Source organism: Spermophilus citellus, assembly GCF_964194105.1.
Source record: "Spermophilus citellus genome assembly, chromosome: 2".
NCBI lineage: Eukaryota > Metazoa > Chordata > Mammalia > Rodentia > Sciuridae > Spermophilus > Spermophilus citellus.
The window spans coordinates 248,119,788-248,139,434 of NC_138183.1; the positions used below are offsets into that span (position 1 = coordinate 248,119,788).

Below are 19,647 nucleotides of genomic sequence, written 5' to 3' on the forward strand. Positions count from 1 at the left end.
GGGGGCACTCATGCTGAACTTATTAGACCAGTACACTCTGTCTAGTAGTTTGGAAACTGAATTTACTTTTGGATGTCCATCCGAATTACAGGGTAATAAAATTAATTGAGCAATAGTATTTTTTGGAGTAAGCCGAAGGGAATAATTTGACTTTACAGTAACATTTAATTCTCCCACAAAACAAGAATCTACCACTCCAGGTATCACCCCGATAGCGTCTTTTAAATTGTTATGTCCCCAAATTAACACTATCCTTTCTCTAGGGAGTGGCCTGAAAATCCCAGTAAGGATTTGTTGTGGCCCTAATTCAGGATTTAATTCAATTATCATTGAGGGTCGTAAAAAAAACTGTGAGATCTGCTCTGGTAGAAATGGTAGCTCCCCATGGTCAGCTCTGATGATGTTAAATTGTGCAACCTTTTTTCTTGTTCCCCTGTTTTTCTGGCCCAGGGATGGGCCAATCAGAAGTTTTTTGACTCCATACTAGGCGGAAGTGAAGGCCAGAATGCGGGTTGATGAGCGCCATCTTGGCCTACCATGTGGTCTTCAACTCTGTAAATCTATTACCAGCAGCAGAGGGAGCCCTGGGCTTAAATTTGTGGGCATTACAATTTCGCACATAATGGCCATTCCTCCCACAATGAAAGCACCTCCCATGGGGTCTACGTACTAATTCTTGGGGCTGGAGAGTTTGGTTTAATGCCACTGCGAGTGTAATTGTTTGTAAATGGGGTGGGTCGATATCAGAACACAAACGAATAAACTCTGAAACCATACCCTTCTTTCTATGGGGGTCTAAGAACATCTTGACAATATTTATTTGCATTTTCAAATGCCAACTGTTTAATAGTAAACTCACAAGCACCTAGATCTCCAGTGGAGCAGTTTGCCATCTGGTAGAGCCACCTACAAAATCAGAATAAAGTTCATTGGCACCTTGCTTAACTTTAGTCAGAACTAAGCTAGATTGGACCCTGGAGGCTATTTGTCTCCAGGCACATTTAGCACATGCTGTAATCTTATGATACACCACAAATTCATAATTTAGTTGCCTTTCCAAATCAATAAATTCACCCATTCCTAAAAACATGTCCATGGGTGTTTGAAGAGCCAGCATCCAATTATTTCTGCCTGCTTGGAACAAAAGTCTGTCCAATATGACCACCAGGGTACAAAATCCCCCCACTCAAGCAAGCTCTAGCGATAGAAATCCAATCACTAGGTGAGAGTGGCTGAGAGCAAATTGTCTCAAGCAAGCTTTGCATGAATGGCGAATTTGGACCGCAGGTGTTGTTTAACTCTTTAAACATTTCATTTAAAATCTCAAAAAGTCTTTTCCTGAAAAAAATTGTGCATCCTGGACAGAAATCTGCATTTTAAGATGTTGCACAGGTGATGGATTTAAAGTTAAAGAACAAAAACCTCTAGTTTGCAGAATTAATTCCAGATATTCTGTTTGGTTGCTTGTTTTGGTTTTGTTCAACCAGTCCAACTTCTTTCATTATTACCCTGCATGTTCTTTAGAATATCCTGCAAATATAGGTATGTCAAACCTTTTTATATAATTAGTTACTTATAATTATGTACTTTCTTGTTCAGAAACTGTCCTTTTAATCATTTATTGACTCAGGAATTCTTCTTCACAAGTTCAAAGTTCTACTTCTAGAGGGATGACTCTCCTGTCCCGTTCTACCAAGGAATAATTAAACATTTTCTGTGAAATAGTTTATGTGTCTATCTCTCACTAACCAGAACATAAGACAATATAACAGCAAACTCATATACTATTTCCAAATTTGTAATTAAGTACACAAATATATTGATATAAAAGGCCAAAATGCTATTTGAATAAATTAATAAATCTGATAAAATAAACTATGGCATAAAAGTTCTGTTTCGTTTCTCCCTGTTCCTAATACTTATTTCCATATTTCAAAAACTTTAAAATCACTGTCACTATTTAAACTGAAACAGAATTTCAGTTACCAACAGTCAGCATTTACATTCAATATCTCATTTTCCTTTATTTTAACCAAGAATATTTATCAGTAACTTCCAGTGAAAATTCAGACCTAACTAAGAAAAGCCATGCTCAGTTCTTTACACAGTAATATCAGAAAGCTTTTTACTTTTGAGGTTCCAACATTCCTTTTCTAAAAAGGACAGATCATTGAAAGGTATATTTCAGGTCATGTGGAGATTACACCCGCTGAAAGTCCACTGTTGACTTCTCATAAAGCTCAGAGGTCAGAATCATTCACAGAGTAATCTTTTAAGCAGTCTCAGTTGTCAGCAAGTAGAAGTCTTTTTGACAAATATTTCTGTAACTTTATTGAAATTATCTGCCTGTCTAAACCCATTATTCTGCAGCAGTGAGTCACAGCCCATCAAGGAGAAAGTTGAATGAGGATCAACACATTACAGGTCTTGGAAAAGAAAGCATTTTCTCTTTCTGAATTTGCCTTCATAAAGTGATTCCTTCAGGTGATCCCCTGTTCAGCCTCAATGTCCTTTGAAGAGATCCTGGATCAAGCTGGAGGCCTGGGGAGATTCCAAATATTTCAGCTAGTTCTCTTTTGTGTCATCAACATTGTAACATACCCACATATTGTACTGGAGAACTTCACTGCTGCAATTCCTGATCATCGCTGCTGGGTCCAGATTCTGGACAATGACACTGTCTCTGGTAATGTCACCAGTACTCTCAGCCAAGATGCCCTCCTGAGGATCTCCATTCCCCTGGACTCAAACCTGAAACCAGAGAAGTGTCGTCGCTTCATCCATCCCCAGTGGCAGCTCCTTCACCTGAATGAAACTGTCACCAACACAGCTGAGGCAGACACAGAGCCCTGTGTGGATGGCTGGGTGTATGACAGAAGCTACTTCCCCTCCACCATCATAACTGAGGTAAGGTGCCTCATCCCAATATACTGTTTGTATGGTCAAAGAGTTTGGAGGTAATACCAAGAAGCTTGCTTTATACATTTAGTCCTTCTGCAGGTAGCAATTGCTTATCTACTTACTCTATGATGCTGTTGAGAATTACAGTATTGGAGTTAATGAACTGAACAAACAAAACATATACCTATAATTATCATTTAATCTAGTGAGAAAGATCTATAATTTTAAAAGTGATCAAATGTTATACTAAGTCAGTGGTTCTCAGTGCTGAAAAACTGACCCTGAGAGCAAATAAATCAGAATCTCTGGGCATAGAATCCAAACACTAGTGTTTTTGATGTCCTTTAAGTGATTCAATGTGTGGCCAAGGATGAGAGATATTGTAGTAGTTGAAGTATGGACTGCTAAGAAAAGTCAAAGGCAGGGTCCTTATACCACTTACATGATGAGAAAAAAAGTTATATAAAAACACAGTTACCAAAAATTTTAAAACTATGTTTTAATTATAGTAGCTAAAGAATCTGTATAAGTTAATGGAATAAAGAGAGTTGGTGACCTGAAGGTAAAAATGAATAAAGTCATGCAGAAAAAAGTGCAGAATATTGGAAGGTTATGAGGCAAGAGAGAGGCAAGTGCACTTGAAGGGCTAAAATAAGTGGAGAAAGGACGACCAGAGGAGAGTGACTATAGGTGAAGCTGGAGATTGGGGCAGGATCCACAAAGCAGAGATCATATGTGGGAGTTTGCACTCTGTTTTCACTTACTGAAAAGATTTTAAAGGCTCAAAACCTTCTAAAACTCCACTGTGCTTTTTTATTTTCCTCCAGTGGGACCTGGTTTGTGAATCCCAGTCATTAAAATCAGTGGTTCAAACTCTGTTTATGACTGGGTCACTGTTGGGAAGTCTGATATATAGCCTTCTTTCAGACAGGTGAGTGTCACCTCACTTTCTTTTGGACTGTTGGTAAAATTAAGTATTCAGCACATACTTATTTCTTTATTTAAGAAATCTTGAAAAAGTCTCTGTGCTTTGGAATGAACTGTGTACTGGACTCACTTTCTGACTCCAGGAAACTAAGTATTAGCACTTAATACATACACTGGAAGTTAAAACTTGTGAAAAATTCATTGTTCTGCATTAAGGAGGACAGAAAAGGGTATGTCGATCATTAGTTTCAGGGAGCAATTTGCAGAGCATATCCAGAATGTGAGGTGTATGAGTAACAGTTAGTTCAACAAAGGGAAAGAAAGGAGAGTTCAGGGAGAAGGCACTTCCATGATTAAAAGTATGTTCCTGGTCTTGGCAATATTCTTAACCACCTAGACCCTGTAAGATAAATGAGCATAGATATTTTATACTGGCCATCATTTCACACATGCAGTGTAGGCACACATGCAGAGGTAATCATCATTATAAAATCCGAATCTGAGGATTGAGTAGCACTGTGGGCCTGATGGGATGGTAAGTCACTGAACCTGTAACCTGGAACCTGGTCCTTGTGAAATGACTTTAATAGGTAACACTTGTAACCAGAAAAGGTAATTATTAAGAAGCTAGAAGGATGAAACTTGGAGGTGAGAAGTTTGTGGCTTCTAGCACCCTGCCAGAGCTACAGAAGGCAGTCAACCATGGCTCTCATCCACGCATTTCTTCCACAAGAACACTGATGGGAGTGCTGATTCTGAAAGCCACCTAGTATTCTCAGTTCAAAATTGTGACTTTGAGCATACAACAGATAATTGGTGCCTGTATGGATTTCTAGATCAGAGAGTTCATTTCCCTCTAGTTTTCAGGTCTCTATACTACCAATTTGTACTGGAGAATGAATTATCAAAACAGTTAAATGAAAAATATGAATAAGTAAGTTTTCTTTGAGCATAGATTCAGGTTACTATCCATAAACAGTAGAATAAAAATGTATTATATTAATATGAATTTCTATTGAGCCACAAGAAAGAACAAACTACTGCCACATGCAATAACAGGGGCAATATTACATTACCCAGGACTATATAACACATGATTTCAAGTTCCATGAAGATCAAAGCATACAGAATAATATATGGTGTTAAAGTTCATGATCCTAGATATCTTTGGTGAGAATGGTGTCCAGGAGAATGTCCGAGAACAACTTCTTCATGAGACTGATGTTCTATTGATTTAGAACTGGTTAAATAGAGTGGTCTTGTGAAAATAATTAAACTTGTAAATGAAATGCTTAATAAGGGATGTAACAATGGAAGGGATGTGACTATTGGATTAGGAGTATAATTTGATAGAAGGCAATAGTAGCAGCTAGGAGATCAGTCGTAAAAAGATTAACTACAATGCTCATGACAGAGATTTGTAAGATGGCCCTATCAGATCTAAAGTAGTAAATGATGGAAAGCAGTAAAGAAACTTACTTTAGTAATTATTTTATTTCACATATTTATGGAGTACATTAATTTGGTGTATTTATATACATTAAATACATACAAACAGTGTGTAATTACCAAGACAATGTGGTTAATATTTCCATCACCTTAAACATTTAAAAATGTCTATAAACACATAATAATTGTATTATGAAATACTATGTGATATTTCATTTTATGTATACCTTTATACCAATAAAATCTGGGTAATAAGCATTTCTGTCTCCTTATGATTATTTTGGTTTGCAGCTTTGAAGCTCCTCTCTTCTAGTGATTCATAAAATATACTATAGGTTATGTGAACTATAGTCACCCAGCTTTGCTGTAGAACTTAGAATTTATTACTGCCATCCACTTGTGCTTTGGTGCCAATAATTCAACTTCCTTCTACTCCCCCTCACCTCCCCCTGCTTCTAGTACCAGAAGTTATGGAGTTCAACCCCCCTATCAAATGAAGGGACCTCTGCATTCCTGACAAATATCCACCCAGTTTCTTAGAACACTTTAGAGTATGTGTAGCTCACATTTGCAGCTAGCATTTGACATGCATTAATAATCCATATTTCATCCACACACTATGTTGACCTGTGTCTTCTCAAGCTTGAAAATTTTCTGCCTTTCTTACCCAGGTAATAGCCAGCGATTTTCTGTCATACATAGAATAAAACTCTGAGTTTCTTATCAAGTCTTGCCATTCTGTCATATGGCCCCAGCCTCCCTTCCTCACCTCGTCTACCCACTTCTCCATTCTCTGCTAGTCTTCAGAACATCTAGCTGGATTCTACCACATGGCATTTGCATTTTCTATTTATTCTGCCTATAATGCTTTTCCCTGTACACAGTTCAGCCCAACTTCTAGGTTCTCAGATTCAAACCTTACCTTCTGAAATGTCTCTTCCCTGATTCCCTATTTAGTGGTACCTCTATCCCAGTTATTCTTGTGGCAATTCCCAGCCTTTAAATTTAATGGGTGTGTGGGCTTTCTCTTGTCCAGCAAAGAGGTCCACAAAACAGGGTAGAGGAGTGTGTGGCTGTGGAGTCCCTAAACAAAATCTCCAGAGACCAAGCAGGAAGCAGGTCTGATTTTATTGCACAGTTACCATGTATTTATACTCGGGCAATAGCTAAGCAGATCAGAGGTAGCCATCAATGCAATTTCTGATAACTTTCCTTACAGCAACCAATTGAGGAGTGGGCCGTGGAGCAAGCACAGGCCTCACAACCATGGCCTCACACCCAGAGCTGTGCTTACAGGGTAAGCAGTCTGCCACTCACATGCCTAGCATGAGGGGAGTGGACTGCCACTCAGATGCCCTTAATTTATGCCATATATTGCAGTACTCCATGCACTTGTCCCCACAAATGGGAATTTTATAACTTTGCCTTTTAAATGCCTTATTTCTGCACTGAGTGGTAACAAAGACCATCTGTCAGCCTATTGAAGTAGCCCAGAGTAAAGATGATAGGAGTCTAAAGGAAGTAGATATCATGGAGATGGAAATATGGAGCTAGATTTGGGGAATGTTTTAGAAGTAGAGACATCAAGACCTTCTGGAGATTAAGATTATTTTCCACTATTGTAGAGCTTCTAGTAAGAGAAATGGAAGTATCAAAGAGGATATAAGCTTCTGGCCTGAAAAAATGACTAGACTCTAGACTTAATGCCACTATAGAAGATGGAAGAGAATTAGAGAAGTGGAGAAATGTTGGTGGAGAAAATCAAGACATCTGTTTTGGACTTGCTGAGTGGGAGCTATTTGGCATTGTTTCAGTCCACTTTTTTGGTACTGTGACTAAAAGAGCCAACAAAAGCAAGTTTAGAGGATAAATGTTTATCTTGGGTCTCACAATTTCAGAAGTCTCAGTGCATAGGTGGCTGACTCTATTCCTTGAAGTATCATGGTCAAAAAATATGGTGGAGGAAAGTATTAGCCAGGAACATGGCACAAAAGTGTTAGAGAGAGAAAGACACACACACACACACACACACACACACACACACATACACACACACACACACACACACACACACACACAGAGAGAGAGAGAGAGAGAGAGAGAGAGAGAGAGAGAGAGAGAGAGATCTCCTTATCAAGACAAAATATAAAAAGGCATACCACCAGTGACCTACCTCTTCTAGCTACATGCTACTCAACTATAGTTACCACTCAGTTAATCCATTCAACTGGATTTATGCACCAATTGGTTAGTACTCTCATAATCCAATCACTTCACCTCTGAACTTTCTTGAATTGTCTCACACAAATCAACTTTTTGGGAACAGCTCACATCTGTTCACATCTAAACCATAATGGACATATATATGGAGATTCAGGTATCTAGTTGGACACGTACATTTGGGCCATAGAAAAGTTCAAGGCTGTGAATATCTTGAAATTTGCTATCATACAAATATTTGTATAGTTAGAGGAGTGAGGATAGGAAAAAAACACCAGTAAGCACAGTGATACAAAGTAGTTTAAACCTGCCTAAAGCAATAACTCACCATGTGCACCATTCTACTTCACTGTAACTGAACAGGTCTCACGTGATCAGGAGAGTTTTCCAGTCATGACACCTTTCTTCTTCAGATTTCAAATGCACACAAATTTATTTATTATGTACAATTCAGTATCCATTTATACCTTTCTTCCTTGTACTTAAGGATAATGTCATTATTCTCATCTACAATGTTCTTATTGGTTTCGGCAAAGATCCCTTTCCTTGTGTATTCCCATTCATGTCCATGAATTCCCATTAATCTCCATTCCCATCTGTCATGGCAGAGAAATGTCCCATGTGTTTACTATTTCTCTTTCTACATGCTATGAAATATGTGATGTTTTTTAATATGATAGATTTCAAATCTATATAAGATGTATCTTTTTGTCTAATCTCTTTATTACATTTATCATTCAACACTAAGTTCTTTTAGGTCTACTTATATTTTCATGTATGTAGTCTTTTGTTTCAAAGTAACCCAGAGCTCTCATGATAAGCCCCCAACACTTTCCCTATTATATTTTCCAGTGTTGGTTTCTTTGATTCCCACAGCATCCCTAAAACCACACCTATCTATTGAAACAGGGTTTTCCTCAGGTGAGGCTGACCTTAAACTTGTGATTCTACCTCAGCCTCCTGAGTCACCTCCATGCCTGGCAATAAGTTTTAAAATTTTGCATCAGTTTTAGGTTTACAGAAATATTGTGTCCAAAGTACAGAGAGTTCCCAATACCCCCTTCCACAAACAACCTCACATATTCTTAGCAACCTACTTTAGTGTAATGAGTTTATTATATGTGATAGACCAATATTTATATGGTATTGACTAAAGCCCATGGTTTACAACAGGACACAATCTTGGTGTTGCATAGTTTTAGGGGTTTTGGCAAAAGTATAAAGCCATGTAGCCACCAACAGAGTATCTCTTTTAAAATATCCTGTCCTCTACCCATTCATCCCTTCCACTCAAACTCTGTATCCATTATCACAAGAATTTATTTGTTGTACTGATTTTATTTTCATTTCTCAATTTTCCAGGGATTGTTTAATCCTCAATCGTGGCTCATAAAAAGACAGTTCTATCTTGAATTCTCTCATTCAAGTTTAGTAACACAATGTATGTGGCAAGAACCTACATTTTGTTACAGAAGGTAGCATAATTCATAACACTTTCAATGACTTAGTCTGCTAAAGTAACAAAAGTTACAGGGAAAATGTTCAAAACTAAAATTTTGTCCAGACAGTAATGTCCTAGTCAGCTTTTTCACTGCTGGGAGTAAAGGACCCAATCAGAACAACTGTAGAGGAAGAAAAGTTTATTTGAGAGCTCACCATTTTAGAGGTCCTTAGACCATAGAAAGACAGCTCCATTCCTTGAAGCTGGAGACAAGGCAGAATATGATGGTGGAAGAGTGTGGCAGAGGGAAGCATCTCTCATGGTAACCAGGAAGCAGAGAGAGACGGCTGTCACCAGATGCAAATATATTCATCATAACTGTGACTCCAATAAACCACTTCCTCCAGCCACACTCCACCTGCCTCCATTTACCACTCAGTTAATCCCACCATGGATTAACTCACTGATTAGTTTAATTAGGTCATTTCTTCTCCAAACCTTCTTGCATTGTCTCCCATATGAGCTTTTGGAAGACACCACATCTAAACCATAAAAATTAACATTTCTGAAAACTTTGTATCAGCTCATGGAACTTTGTCCAAGTTAACTCCAGAATGAGACCCTTCCCTGGAGCTCCATGACACAAATATTTCCCTGTTCTTTTTGTGTGATATGCCCTTCTGTTTCTTATTCTCTGTCTCTCCTCTGTGGACCTCCTATCGGTTCCTGTGCTAAAGGGAACAGTTGCCAGGTCGTCTTCTGAAACACATTTCCCGAGGCCTTTGAACACTGACATGGCCCAGAGTAGTGGTTATGCCATCTATCTGCAACTTTGATGTATTGTCTTCCCACACTTCCTTTCGAATCCTTCAGCATTTACCTAAAGATTACACAGATCCAAGTATGGATCTCTTGATTTCACTCCTCAGCACTCTGAACATGACACACAAATCCACTTTCCTAAATGAACATTTTTAAAACAAACATTTGTTATGACCTCCCCTATTTCCTCCTCTTGATATGGCTCCACATGGCATCAAGGTCCTCTTATGCCATGTGCTTTGCTGTGCATTCTGGCATCACTCTCAGATTAGCAGGGATGCTTACATCTGTGATTTTCATTGTTGACTAGTATAATGATTCCACTAGACCACAGTACAATGTCCTACTTGTTAAACATTTTACCCTAAATCTCAAGTTATTTTATCTTTTCTTGTTTTCCACATATTATTTTTTTCTGAAATAAGCTTACCTGTTCCAATCTTTCTTAGGTTTGGGCGGAAGGTGGTCTACCTGTGGTGCTTACTCCAGCTGGGCATCGTTGACACAGCAGCAGCCTTTGCCCCCACCTTCCTCATTTACTGCATATTACGCTTCTGGGCTGGATTGAGTGTCATGACTATTATGATAAATGCTTTTTGTCTCAGTAAGTCAATCATTTGAGACTTTCATTTTCTCCATGCCTGAATTGACTGTGAAATTACCCTTTGCCTGGAATGACAATTATATACATATTTTATTCCAGTGTCAGAATGGACAACAACCAAAAGGAAGTCTGTAGGAATAGTCCTGATGATGTCTTCCTACAGTATTGGGCAGATGTTCCTTGGAGGACTGGCTTTTGCCATTAGAAGCTGGCACACACTGCATCTGGCTATGTCTGTACCCTTGCTTGTCCTCCTCTTGCCTTCCAGGTATGAAAAATCTCCATGTTATTTACAAGAGAGGACTAGGTGATAACAGAAGAGCTATGTCACTGGGTATGTTTTTGGTTCCAATATTGGTCCCAATTAACACTCTTTGTGCCATCCAAGGTGCAAGAGAGGAAATAGGATGGAATTTGAATGGTGGTTGGCATTATGCATCACCATTTTTGTATAATAGGCAGAAAATTGTCATTAAATAATTGTAATACAAAAAAATAAAACATTTTATTATACTTTTATGAGTGCAGTATAATAATACATAATAGTGGAGTTCATTGTGACATACTCATAAATGCACATAATATAATTTCCTATATCTCATTTTTCCTTACCTCCCTTTTCATTGCCCTCTCACTCCCTCTGATTGTCTTCCTTATGGTCTCTCTTCTACATGTTTATTTTTTTAATTGGTTCATTATGATCATATATAAACATGGAGCTCATTGTGATTTGTTTATACATGAACATAGCACACTTTGATTGATTTCAATGTCCAGCATCTCTCCTTGGCATCCCTCATCCTTGCCTGTCTTACTCTGCTATACTGTTCTCCCTTCCATTCTCATGAGCTCCTTTTATTTTTCCCTTTTTTTCTCTTTACCTTTCACCTATGAAAGAAAACATTCAATCTTTGGCTTTCTGAGTCTGGCTTATTTCACTTAGCATTATTCTTTTCAGTTCCATTTATTTACCAGCAAATAACATAATTTCATTCTTCTTTATGGCTGAATAAAACTCTATGTGTGTATATACCATATTTTCTTTATCTGTTCATCTGTTGATTGCCGCAGTCTTGGCTGGGCACAGAATCACGAGCCACCACACAGCTTTGTAGATTCAAACAGCAATTCTTTATTCCCGAACTCACACCGGCCTCCACACACGTTCTGGGGCAATCCCAGTTCTGCTGCCACCCAATTCACCTACTCCACGAGGCTTTCTTCCCAAAATGCTCTCTGAATCTCACGAGAGTTCAACAGGAGCTTAGGCAGCAGGAACGCCCTAATTCCAGCAGCAATAATCCTCAACATCGAACTTCCCTAAAATCCAAGGTCTTAAACTGGGAACGCCTTAAACTTGTCTTAAACCGGGAACGCCCTAAACCCAAGGATTGGGATACTTCCTCAAACTGCAGGATACACCCTAATCCTGGATCCACCCTCGTCCTTGGGCAGGGTCACCTAACATGCAATGTCAACAGCGAAATTAACATGGGGTACGCTGGCAAGGAAATTTCCTACTTGGTAATGGCCCTCAGCAGTTGATGGACATTAACAATGGTTTTATAACTTGGCTATTGTGAATTGCACTCCTACAAACATTGAAATTCATGTATCACTAGAGTATAGTGACTTAGGGGTTTTGGCATAAATTTCCTAAGTCTGGAACCGGTGAGTCATGTGGTGGTCCCATTCCTAGTCTTTTGAGAAATCTCCAAACTGGTTTCTAAAGTAATTTTACCAATTTGCAGTCCTACCAATGATAAATGTTATTTTATTCAGTTTTTTTTTTGCCACTATGATTTCAAGACCAACCAACAATTGTAATTATCTTTTCACATTGTTCATTATTAGTGTATATGAATACAACTGACCTTCTATGTTGAATTTGTATTATGCTATTTGGCTGCATTTTCTATTCATTAGCTAAAATATCTTTTTTTCTGGAATCTTCAGGAGTTTTTACATGGAAGACCATATCATCTGCAAATAGATAATTTTAATTTCTCCTTTTTCATATAGATGCCTTTTATTTCTTTTTCTTGCCTAATTAATCCATCTATAATTTTTAGTTATGTTGAAAATAAGTGGTGAAAGTGGGCATGCTTGCCTTATTTCTGATCTCTGAGAAAAATATTTTACTCTTTCACCATTGAGTATGATGTTCACTGACTTGGGTCCTACAAAAACATTATGATATGTGAATTATAGATAAAAATTATATATCAAAAATTGGAATGCAAATGGATGATGTATACCATTTGATCCTTGTTTACTGATCTCTATAATTATTTTCACACATTAATGGACAGATATGTTCCTCATCTTAGTGAAAGACAAGTCCAGTGGAAAAGGAAGATTTGGTTAGAAATTACACAGCCACAATAATAAAGTATGTATAAATGGAAAGGCAAATGAATCTCAAGGTTGTATGGAAATTAAATAGTTGAATATTTACTGTACATTTCTTGTCTTCTTTAATCAGGAAGCTGGTGGAGTCCTTCCGGTGGCTGATTGTCACAAATCAGCTAGAAAAGGGTGTAAAGGAACTTAGAAGAGTTGCACACATAAATGGAAAAAAGAATGCTGAAGAGACCCTGACCATAGAGGTGATCTGGAAGGGGGACTGGGATGAAATGACATGACCTCATAATCACACTAGGCTATGTTCCTGGGTCTCTGGGGGTGACTAAAGGGTCTGAATGAGAATGATGAATGAGCTCTTACATCTCGTCCTGGTTCTCCATGGATTCATTGTAGAGGCGGGACCTTGAAAAAATGTGTCAGGTATTTGGACATAGATGTTGCAATTCATTCATGGAAGTACACAAATTGTACCCTAATTAATTTCTCATTAGTTAAATAAATCATAGTCCCTTATGAAGAAAATCAGAAAGCTAGTAAGACAAAGAGTAATTGACCACGAAAAAGATAGCATTAAAATTATTTTTAAATTCTATCCATTTATTTATCAATTCAACAAATATTTATTGTGCAACAAATGAATCACATACTCTTCTACACAATATAAACATGACAGTAAAATATATAAAAGTCCTTTCCTACTTCTTTTGACATTTAACATTGTTCTCACTAGAGAGTAATAAAATTGCACCTCTGTGAAAAATCTTTGGACAAATCTTTTTTTCTTTTTTTCTCCCTGAAGATCCCTCCTCATGGGAGCCAGATTCTGATGTGGCTTATTCAAAAAATACTCTCATTAACACATTTAAAAATACTTATGCATCTACTGTGTGCCAGCAGGTTAATATATATTAATAAGCAAATAAATCAGATTCTATGCCTTTAAGGAACTTAGATTTTAATTTGGGACAAAAATTAAGAGACAATTACAAAAAGAGTGATATGACAAGTCACGTGAAAAGAATTTTTGAGAGAACACAGCTTTAATGGACCAAAAAGTATTGGGGGTTAAGTGATGAAAAGTAAGCTAAAAAGCACTTCAGGCATCACGCAAAGTGCTTGGTGGAGGGACAAATAATAGACTTCCCCACATTAACCCTGAAAGAGAGCAAATGCCCTAGACTAGAAATTGTTAATAAAGGAAAACACAAAGGATAGATTCTATGGCTACAAAATTATTCTATCCTTCTGACTCATTAAATAAATTGACACATTCTCAATTTCCCCAAAAGCCTTATTTTTATAGCATGTTCTTGAAGTCCAGAATATTTTTTAATTGCCATCATTTGAACTAAAGACTTCACTCTTGATAGGAGAGCACTCTAACATTGAGCTACACCCTGACCCCCAGAACCAAAACACTTCAATGAGATCCAAATGTGGATAAGACTACTTATGTGTTGTTCTCTAATCATAGAACCTGTATTTGTAAATCCACAAAACTAAAGAGACAAAACACATGTCTGAAATATATCCAACATATACTGATGATATAAGTTTAGAATAACTACTGGAGACATTCCCATTCAAAAAGGAGATTTGAGATACAGAGTCTATAGCAATTATGAAATCAAGAAAGGCAAAGTTTAGAAATTTTGCGAGTAGGTTTAAAGGTTTGGAAAATTGAAGCAATTTGGCTCTCACAACCTCTTGTCCCTTGGCTCCAACTTCCGAATTTTTTCCCTCTCATAAAATGCGTAAACATATTTTCATCTAAAAGGTGTTTTAAGTTAGCTTATCATTGTAGCATTTTTGGGAGCCTTTCTCATTTGATACTATTTCTGTTCCCTTCAGTCAAGTTGGAAATGTTTATTGTGACAAATATTTCTCAAAAACATTGTGGAGCTCCTATGAACTTTCTTGGGGTTTACAAAAAATTGTAACACTCTAACAAATATCTTTGATATAAAACCTTCTCAGCTTTGGGTGCCTGAAATGGCTGAAAGAAAACACATCTAATTATCTCAAAAGTTCTATTGTTTGTTTTGAGATCTGATCCCCCTGAGATCTTGAGAAACATTGTACAGGAGGTGATGTATATGCTAATTGCGTATTGATTCGTGAATGTTAAGACGTCCTTGCAAGATTGACATAAAAATCAACTTGGTATTGGTGTGTAATCTTCTCAATATATGATTGAATATGATTAGCTAATATTTTATTTAGAATTTTTTTATCTTAGTTCATCAGGGTAATTGGCCTGTAGTTTTCTTTCCTTGATGTGTCTTTATCTGGTTGTAGTATGAGGATGATAGTGGCTTTATAGAATAAATTTGGAAGTGTTCCATCCCTTTTTATTTTGTGGAATAATTTGAGGACCATTAACATTATTTCTTCTTTGAAATTCTGGTAGAATTCAGATAAGAATCCGTCTGACTCTGGGCTATTCTTTGTTTGAAGACTTTTCATTACTTCTTCTATCTCATTGGTAGTTATTATTCTGTTCAGGCTGTCATTCAAAGCTGTGAACAACAATTATTTCCATATGAAAAACAAACTCCCCCTTTATTCAAGTTTATACTCTGACCATCTTGATCATTTTTCTTTTTCTTTTATTGGTTCTGTTTTAGTTATGCAAGACAGTAGAATTTACTTTGGTATATTTATACAAGCATGGTTTTTTATCTCTTTCTAATTAGGATCTCAGTCTTGCAGATGTACACAATTGTGAGTTTCACTGTGTTCTATACATATGTGAACATATGAAATAATGCCAGATTCATTCCACTGTCTTTTCTATTTCTATCCCCCTCCAATCCCTTCATTCCTCTTTGTCTAATGCACTGAACTTCTATTCTTCTCCTCCTCCCACCTTTTTTTGTGTTAACATTCATGTAACAGATAAAAATCTAACCTTTCATCTTTTGGGATTGGTTTATTTCCCTTATCATGATAGTCTCCATATCCATTCACTTTCTGGAAAATATCATAAATTCATTCGTTTTATAGCTGATTCATATTCCATTGGGTATAGTATATATGCCACAGTTTCTTTATCCATTCATCTGTTGATAGGCATCTAGTTTGGCTCCATAGTTCTGCTATTGTGAATTGTTCTGTTGTAAACATTGATGTGGCTGCATCACTATAGTATGCTGATTTTAAATCCTTTGAATATATACTTAGGAGTGGAATAACTGGTGTTTCCATTCCAATTTTTGAGGAATCTTCATACCACTTTCCAGAGTGGTTGCACTATTTTTCAGTCCCACCAGCAATGTATGAGTGTTTCCTTTTCCCTACATCCTCATTAACAATTATTGTTCCTTGTATCATTGATAATTGCTATTCAGACTGAAATCAGATGAAATCCCATTGTAGTTTTAACATGCATTTCTCTAATTTCTATAGATATTGAACCTTTTTTCATATATTTGTTGGCCATTCCTATTTCTGTTTTTTTTTAATTTGTGTCTTTTTAGTTTCTTGTTCCATTTATTGACTGGTTTTGGGTGAAGGTGATTATGGTAGTGGTGGTGGTTGTGGTATTGTTGTTAAGCTTTTTGAGTTCTTTTTATATCTTGGAAATTAATCACCTATCTGAAGTGTGGGTAGCAAAGATCTTCTCCCATTCTGAAAGCTCTCTCTTCACACTCTTGATTGTTTCCTCTTCTGGAAATAAGCTTTTTAGTTTTATACCAACCAGTCTGTTGTTTTTTTATTTTACTTCTTGTACTTTAGGAATTTTGTTAAAGAAGTCTGTTCCTAAGCCAACATGGAGTGTTGTGCCTACATTTTTTTTTCTATCAGGTGCAGTGTTTCTATCTAATATCTATCTGACCACCTTAATCTTAGAATCTTTTCTTTCATAGGGAGAGTTAATATTGATAAAATCACCATATGACTCAACATGATCTACACATTCAATGCAATACCCATAAACATATCAATGACACTCTTCACAGATCTAAAAAAAAAAAGAAAAGAAAAGAAAAGGAGTCCTAGATTTCAAATGGAAAAACAGAAGACCCATAATAGCCAAAACAATTTTTAACAAAGAAAATATATCACTGGATATATCACAATATCTGATATAGAATTATACAACAGAGTTGTATTAAGAAAACTTACAATAAATGCTGGTGAAAATGCTGGGGGATTGGAACTCTGATATTTGAACACTGTAAGAATGTAAATTACTACAGTCACTATGGAAATCAGAATAGAGATTCCTTAAAACTAGAAATAGAACCACCATATGACCAGGTATAAGAGTGAGTAATTCAGTATTTATCCAAAAGACTTGATATCATCATACTCTAGAGATCCATTCACACAAATGTCTATGGCAGCACAAATCACAAAAGACAACTTATGGAGCAGGTATTCATCAACATATTAAGGGATAAAGACAGTGCTATATTTATACACAACCGTGTTGTATTCAGCCATAAAGAAGAATGAAATTTTGTCATTTGCCAAAAAATAGATGGAATGTGAGATCATTATGTTAAGTAAAATAATCCAGACTCATAAATTCAAGGTCATATGTTTTCTCTCATATGTGGAAGCTGGATAGAAAAAAGGAAAAAATGAGAATCTCATGAAAATTGAATAATACCGTCAGCGTAAAGAAAATTATCAGGGGGACAAAATAGAGTTTAATGGAGTGTTACTTGGAAAAGAAATTAACCAAATTATGTTATGTGCATATAGGAATCAGCCACAATGAAACCCACTATTTTATATAATTGATACTTGCACCAATAAAATTTTGAAATCAAAAAATTATTCCCCATATGTGCTCTCAAGCTGATGGTTTTAGCTTGCTACTTGAGCACTTTGAGCATACAGGCACATCTCCCAAACAGAGTATATTTTTCTTTTCATCGTCTGGTAGGAGGAAAATAGTAATAAATTATGACAGGGAAATTATGCATTTTCTTGCAATCATAAACCTCTGCACTATCTTTAAACAAGACAGTAGCACTAGATTTTAGCAGGGAGGAGGGGTCAATATTTTTTCATGCCATGTAGTAGGAGGGAATGTAAGGATTCAAAAGGATCAAATGCCTCAACTCAGGTATAACCATCCCCAAATAAGTCCTATTTCTCAATTAAGGCCAGGTCCTTTCACAAAGAAACAATAAAAGGTTCATATCCTCAAGTTTTATTGACATTATTTTTAAAATTGAGTCCTGGGACTTGGACTTCAGATTTTTCTGCCCTCTACCTGTGGAAGATGAGGGTATCCTTATACTCTGATCTTTATATACATCTTCTGATTTTCACATTCCACTTTGGATTGGTAGCCAATCACTACTAGTCTTCCATTGTCTTTTAAAAAGCATTTGTAGTACTTTACAAGAGTTATAAATATCAGCATACTCTAGAGATACATTCTAAAGTCCTAACAATTATTCCTTTTTTTAAAACTTTTGAAATTCTGGGATCATAACCAACCCATCCCAGTTTACTATCAGTGAAAATTTTAATACCTGAATTACAACTGTATGCACCAGCTAACACCACTATGGGATATTCATTGGATAATCTAGTTCTCGATTCTTATTATAGCATTAATTTATTTGACTACTACCATACAAGTATTATAGGTCTACTTTCCTAGAAACTGGAAAATCTGAGATTTGTGTGCAGAAGGTTTATTGAAGTGTTCTTTCAAAACATTATCTGTGAGGAAAAAATGGAATTAGGCAGAAATAAGTGTCAGAGTATAATGCAGTTCTAACAGAGGACACAGGAGATCTTGCAAGAAACACTGGACCTAGGATTGCCCACGAGAATTCCTCTGCCTTGAAGCAAGGAAGCATGATTCTAATATGCTTGAATTCTTCAGTTATTGGATAAGGACAAGGGTCTGGCATTGGTTGAGGAGATTTTCTTTATCTAAGTACAATACCCAGTGGGGGAGACAACAACCAGCCATCAACACTCCCAGAAGCTGGAGAAGTGAATAAAACGTGAGTAGGATACAACAGCATCCACTAACCAGAGATTAGCAAACTCTTTCCAGAATAACACCTGTTTTTGTAAATAAAATATTATGGAACATAGCCAAACCCAGTTGATTTTGTATTATGAATGACTGTTTCGTGCTACAGCATCATAATTAAGCAGTTGCAATAAAAATCATTGCCTGTATGGCCTAAAATATTTATTTACTGGAGCTCAGGGAAAAAAAATTGTCTGTGGCGTCCTGTGCTAAGTCACTATAGGTTTTTGTTGTTGTTGTTGTTGTTGGGTGGTGATTGTTTGTTTTGTTTTGTTTGTTTGATTGTTTTTGTTTTGTTTTGTTTTGGTCTGCTTTGGGAGAGTTGATTTGTTTGTTCTGCACCAGGGATTGAAGCCAGGGTGCTTAACCACTGAACCACATTCCAGGCCCTTTATATATTTTATTTTGAGAAAGAGTCTAGATAAGTTGCTTATTGTCTCACTAAGTTGCTGAGGCTGGCATTGAACTTGCAATTCTCCTGCCACACCCTCTTGATCTGCTGGGATTATAGGCATGTGCCACCATGCACAGCTCACTGTATTTTTATTATCAGAAATAACTTATTACTATTTTGAAAATTATTAAGTGCCTTCTCTTGTGCTGAATACATATGATATTTATATCATGATACTGAGTATCTTGAAAGAGTTATCTTTAATAACTCCAGTAAGAATGTGAGGGGCTACGTTCACTTTTTAACTGATGCATGATAAATTTACATACTTGGTGATATTATGTGACATTCTGATGCATGGATACATTGTGTAATGTTCAAATTGGAGTAAGGATATCTATCATCTCGAATATTTATTATTTGTACTGATAACATTCAAAATTCTTTATTCTAGCATTTCTGGAAATGCAGAATATGTTATCATTATCAATAGACACCCTGTTGTACCATAG

At 36.6% G+C, this 19,647-nt stretch overlaps 1 protein-coding gene across 1 annotated transcript in view; it reads left to right on the plus strand.

Annotated features, from left to right (window-relative positions):
• Nucleotides 1-2,505: 2,505 nt before the first annotated feature.
• Nucleotides 2,506-19,647, plus strand: part of LOC308642429 (steroid transmembrane transporter SLC22A24-like) — a gene marked incomplete at both ends in the record, with an annotated part of 29,663 nt that continues 12,521 nt past the window's right edge. The window contains 5 exons of the mRNA XM_081281338.1: nt 2,506-2,907; nt 3,729-3,832; nt 10,210-10,364; nt 10,464-10,632; nt 12,850-12,973. Of these exons, the coding sequence (XP_081137464.1) occupies nt 2,506-2,907; nt 3,729-3,832; nt 10,210-10,364; nt 10,464-10,632; nt 12,850-12,973 (954 nt within the window). The remainder of the gene's footprint in view (nt 2,908-3,728; nt 3,833-10,209; nt 10,365-10,463; nt 10,633-12,849; nt 12,974-19,647) is intronic.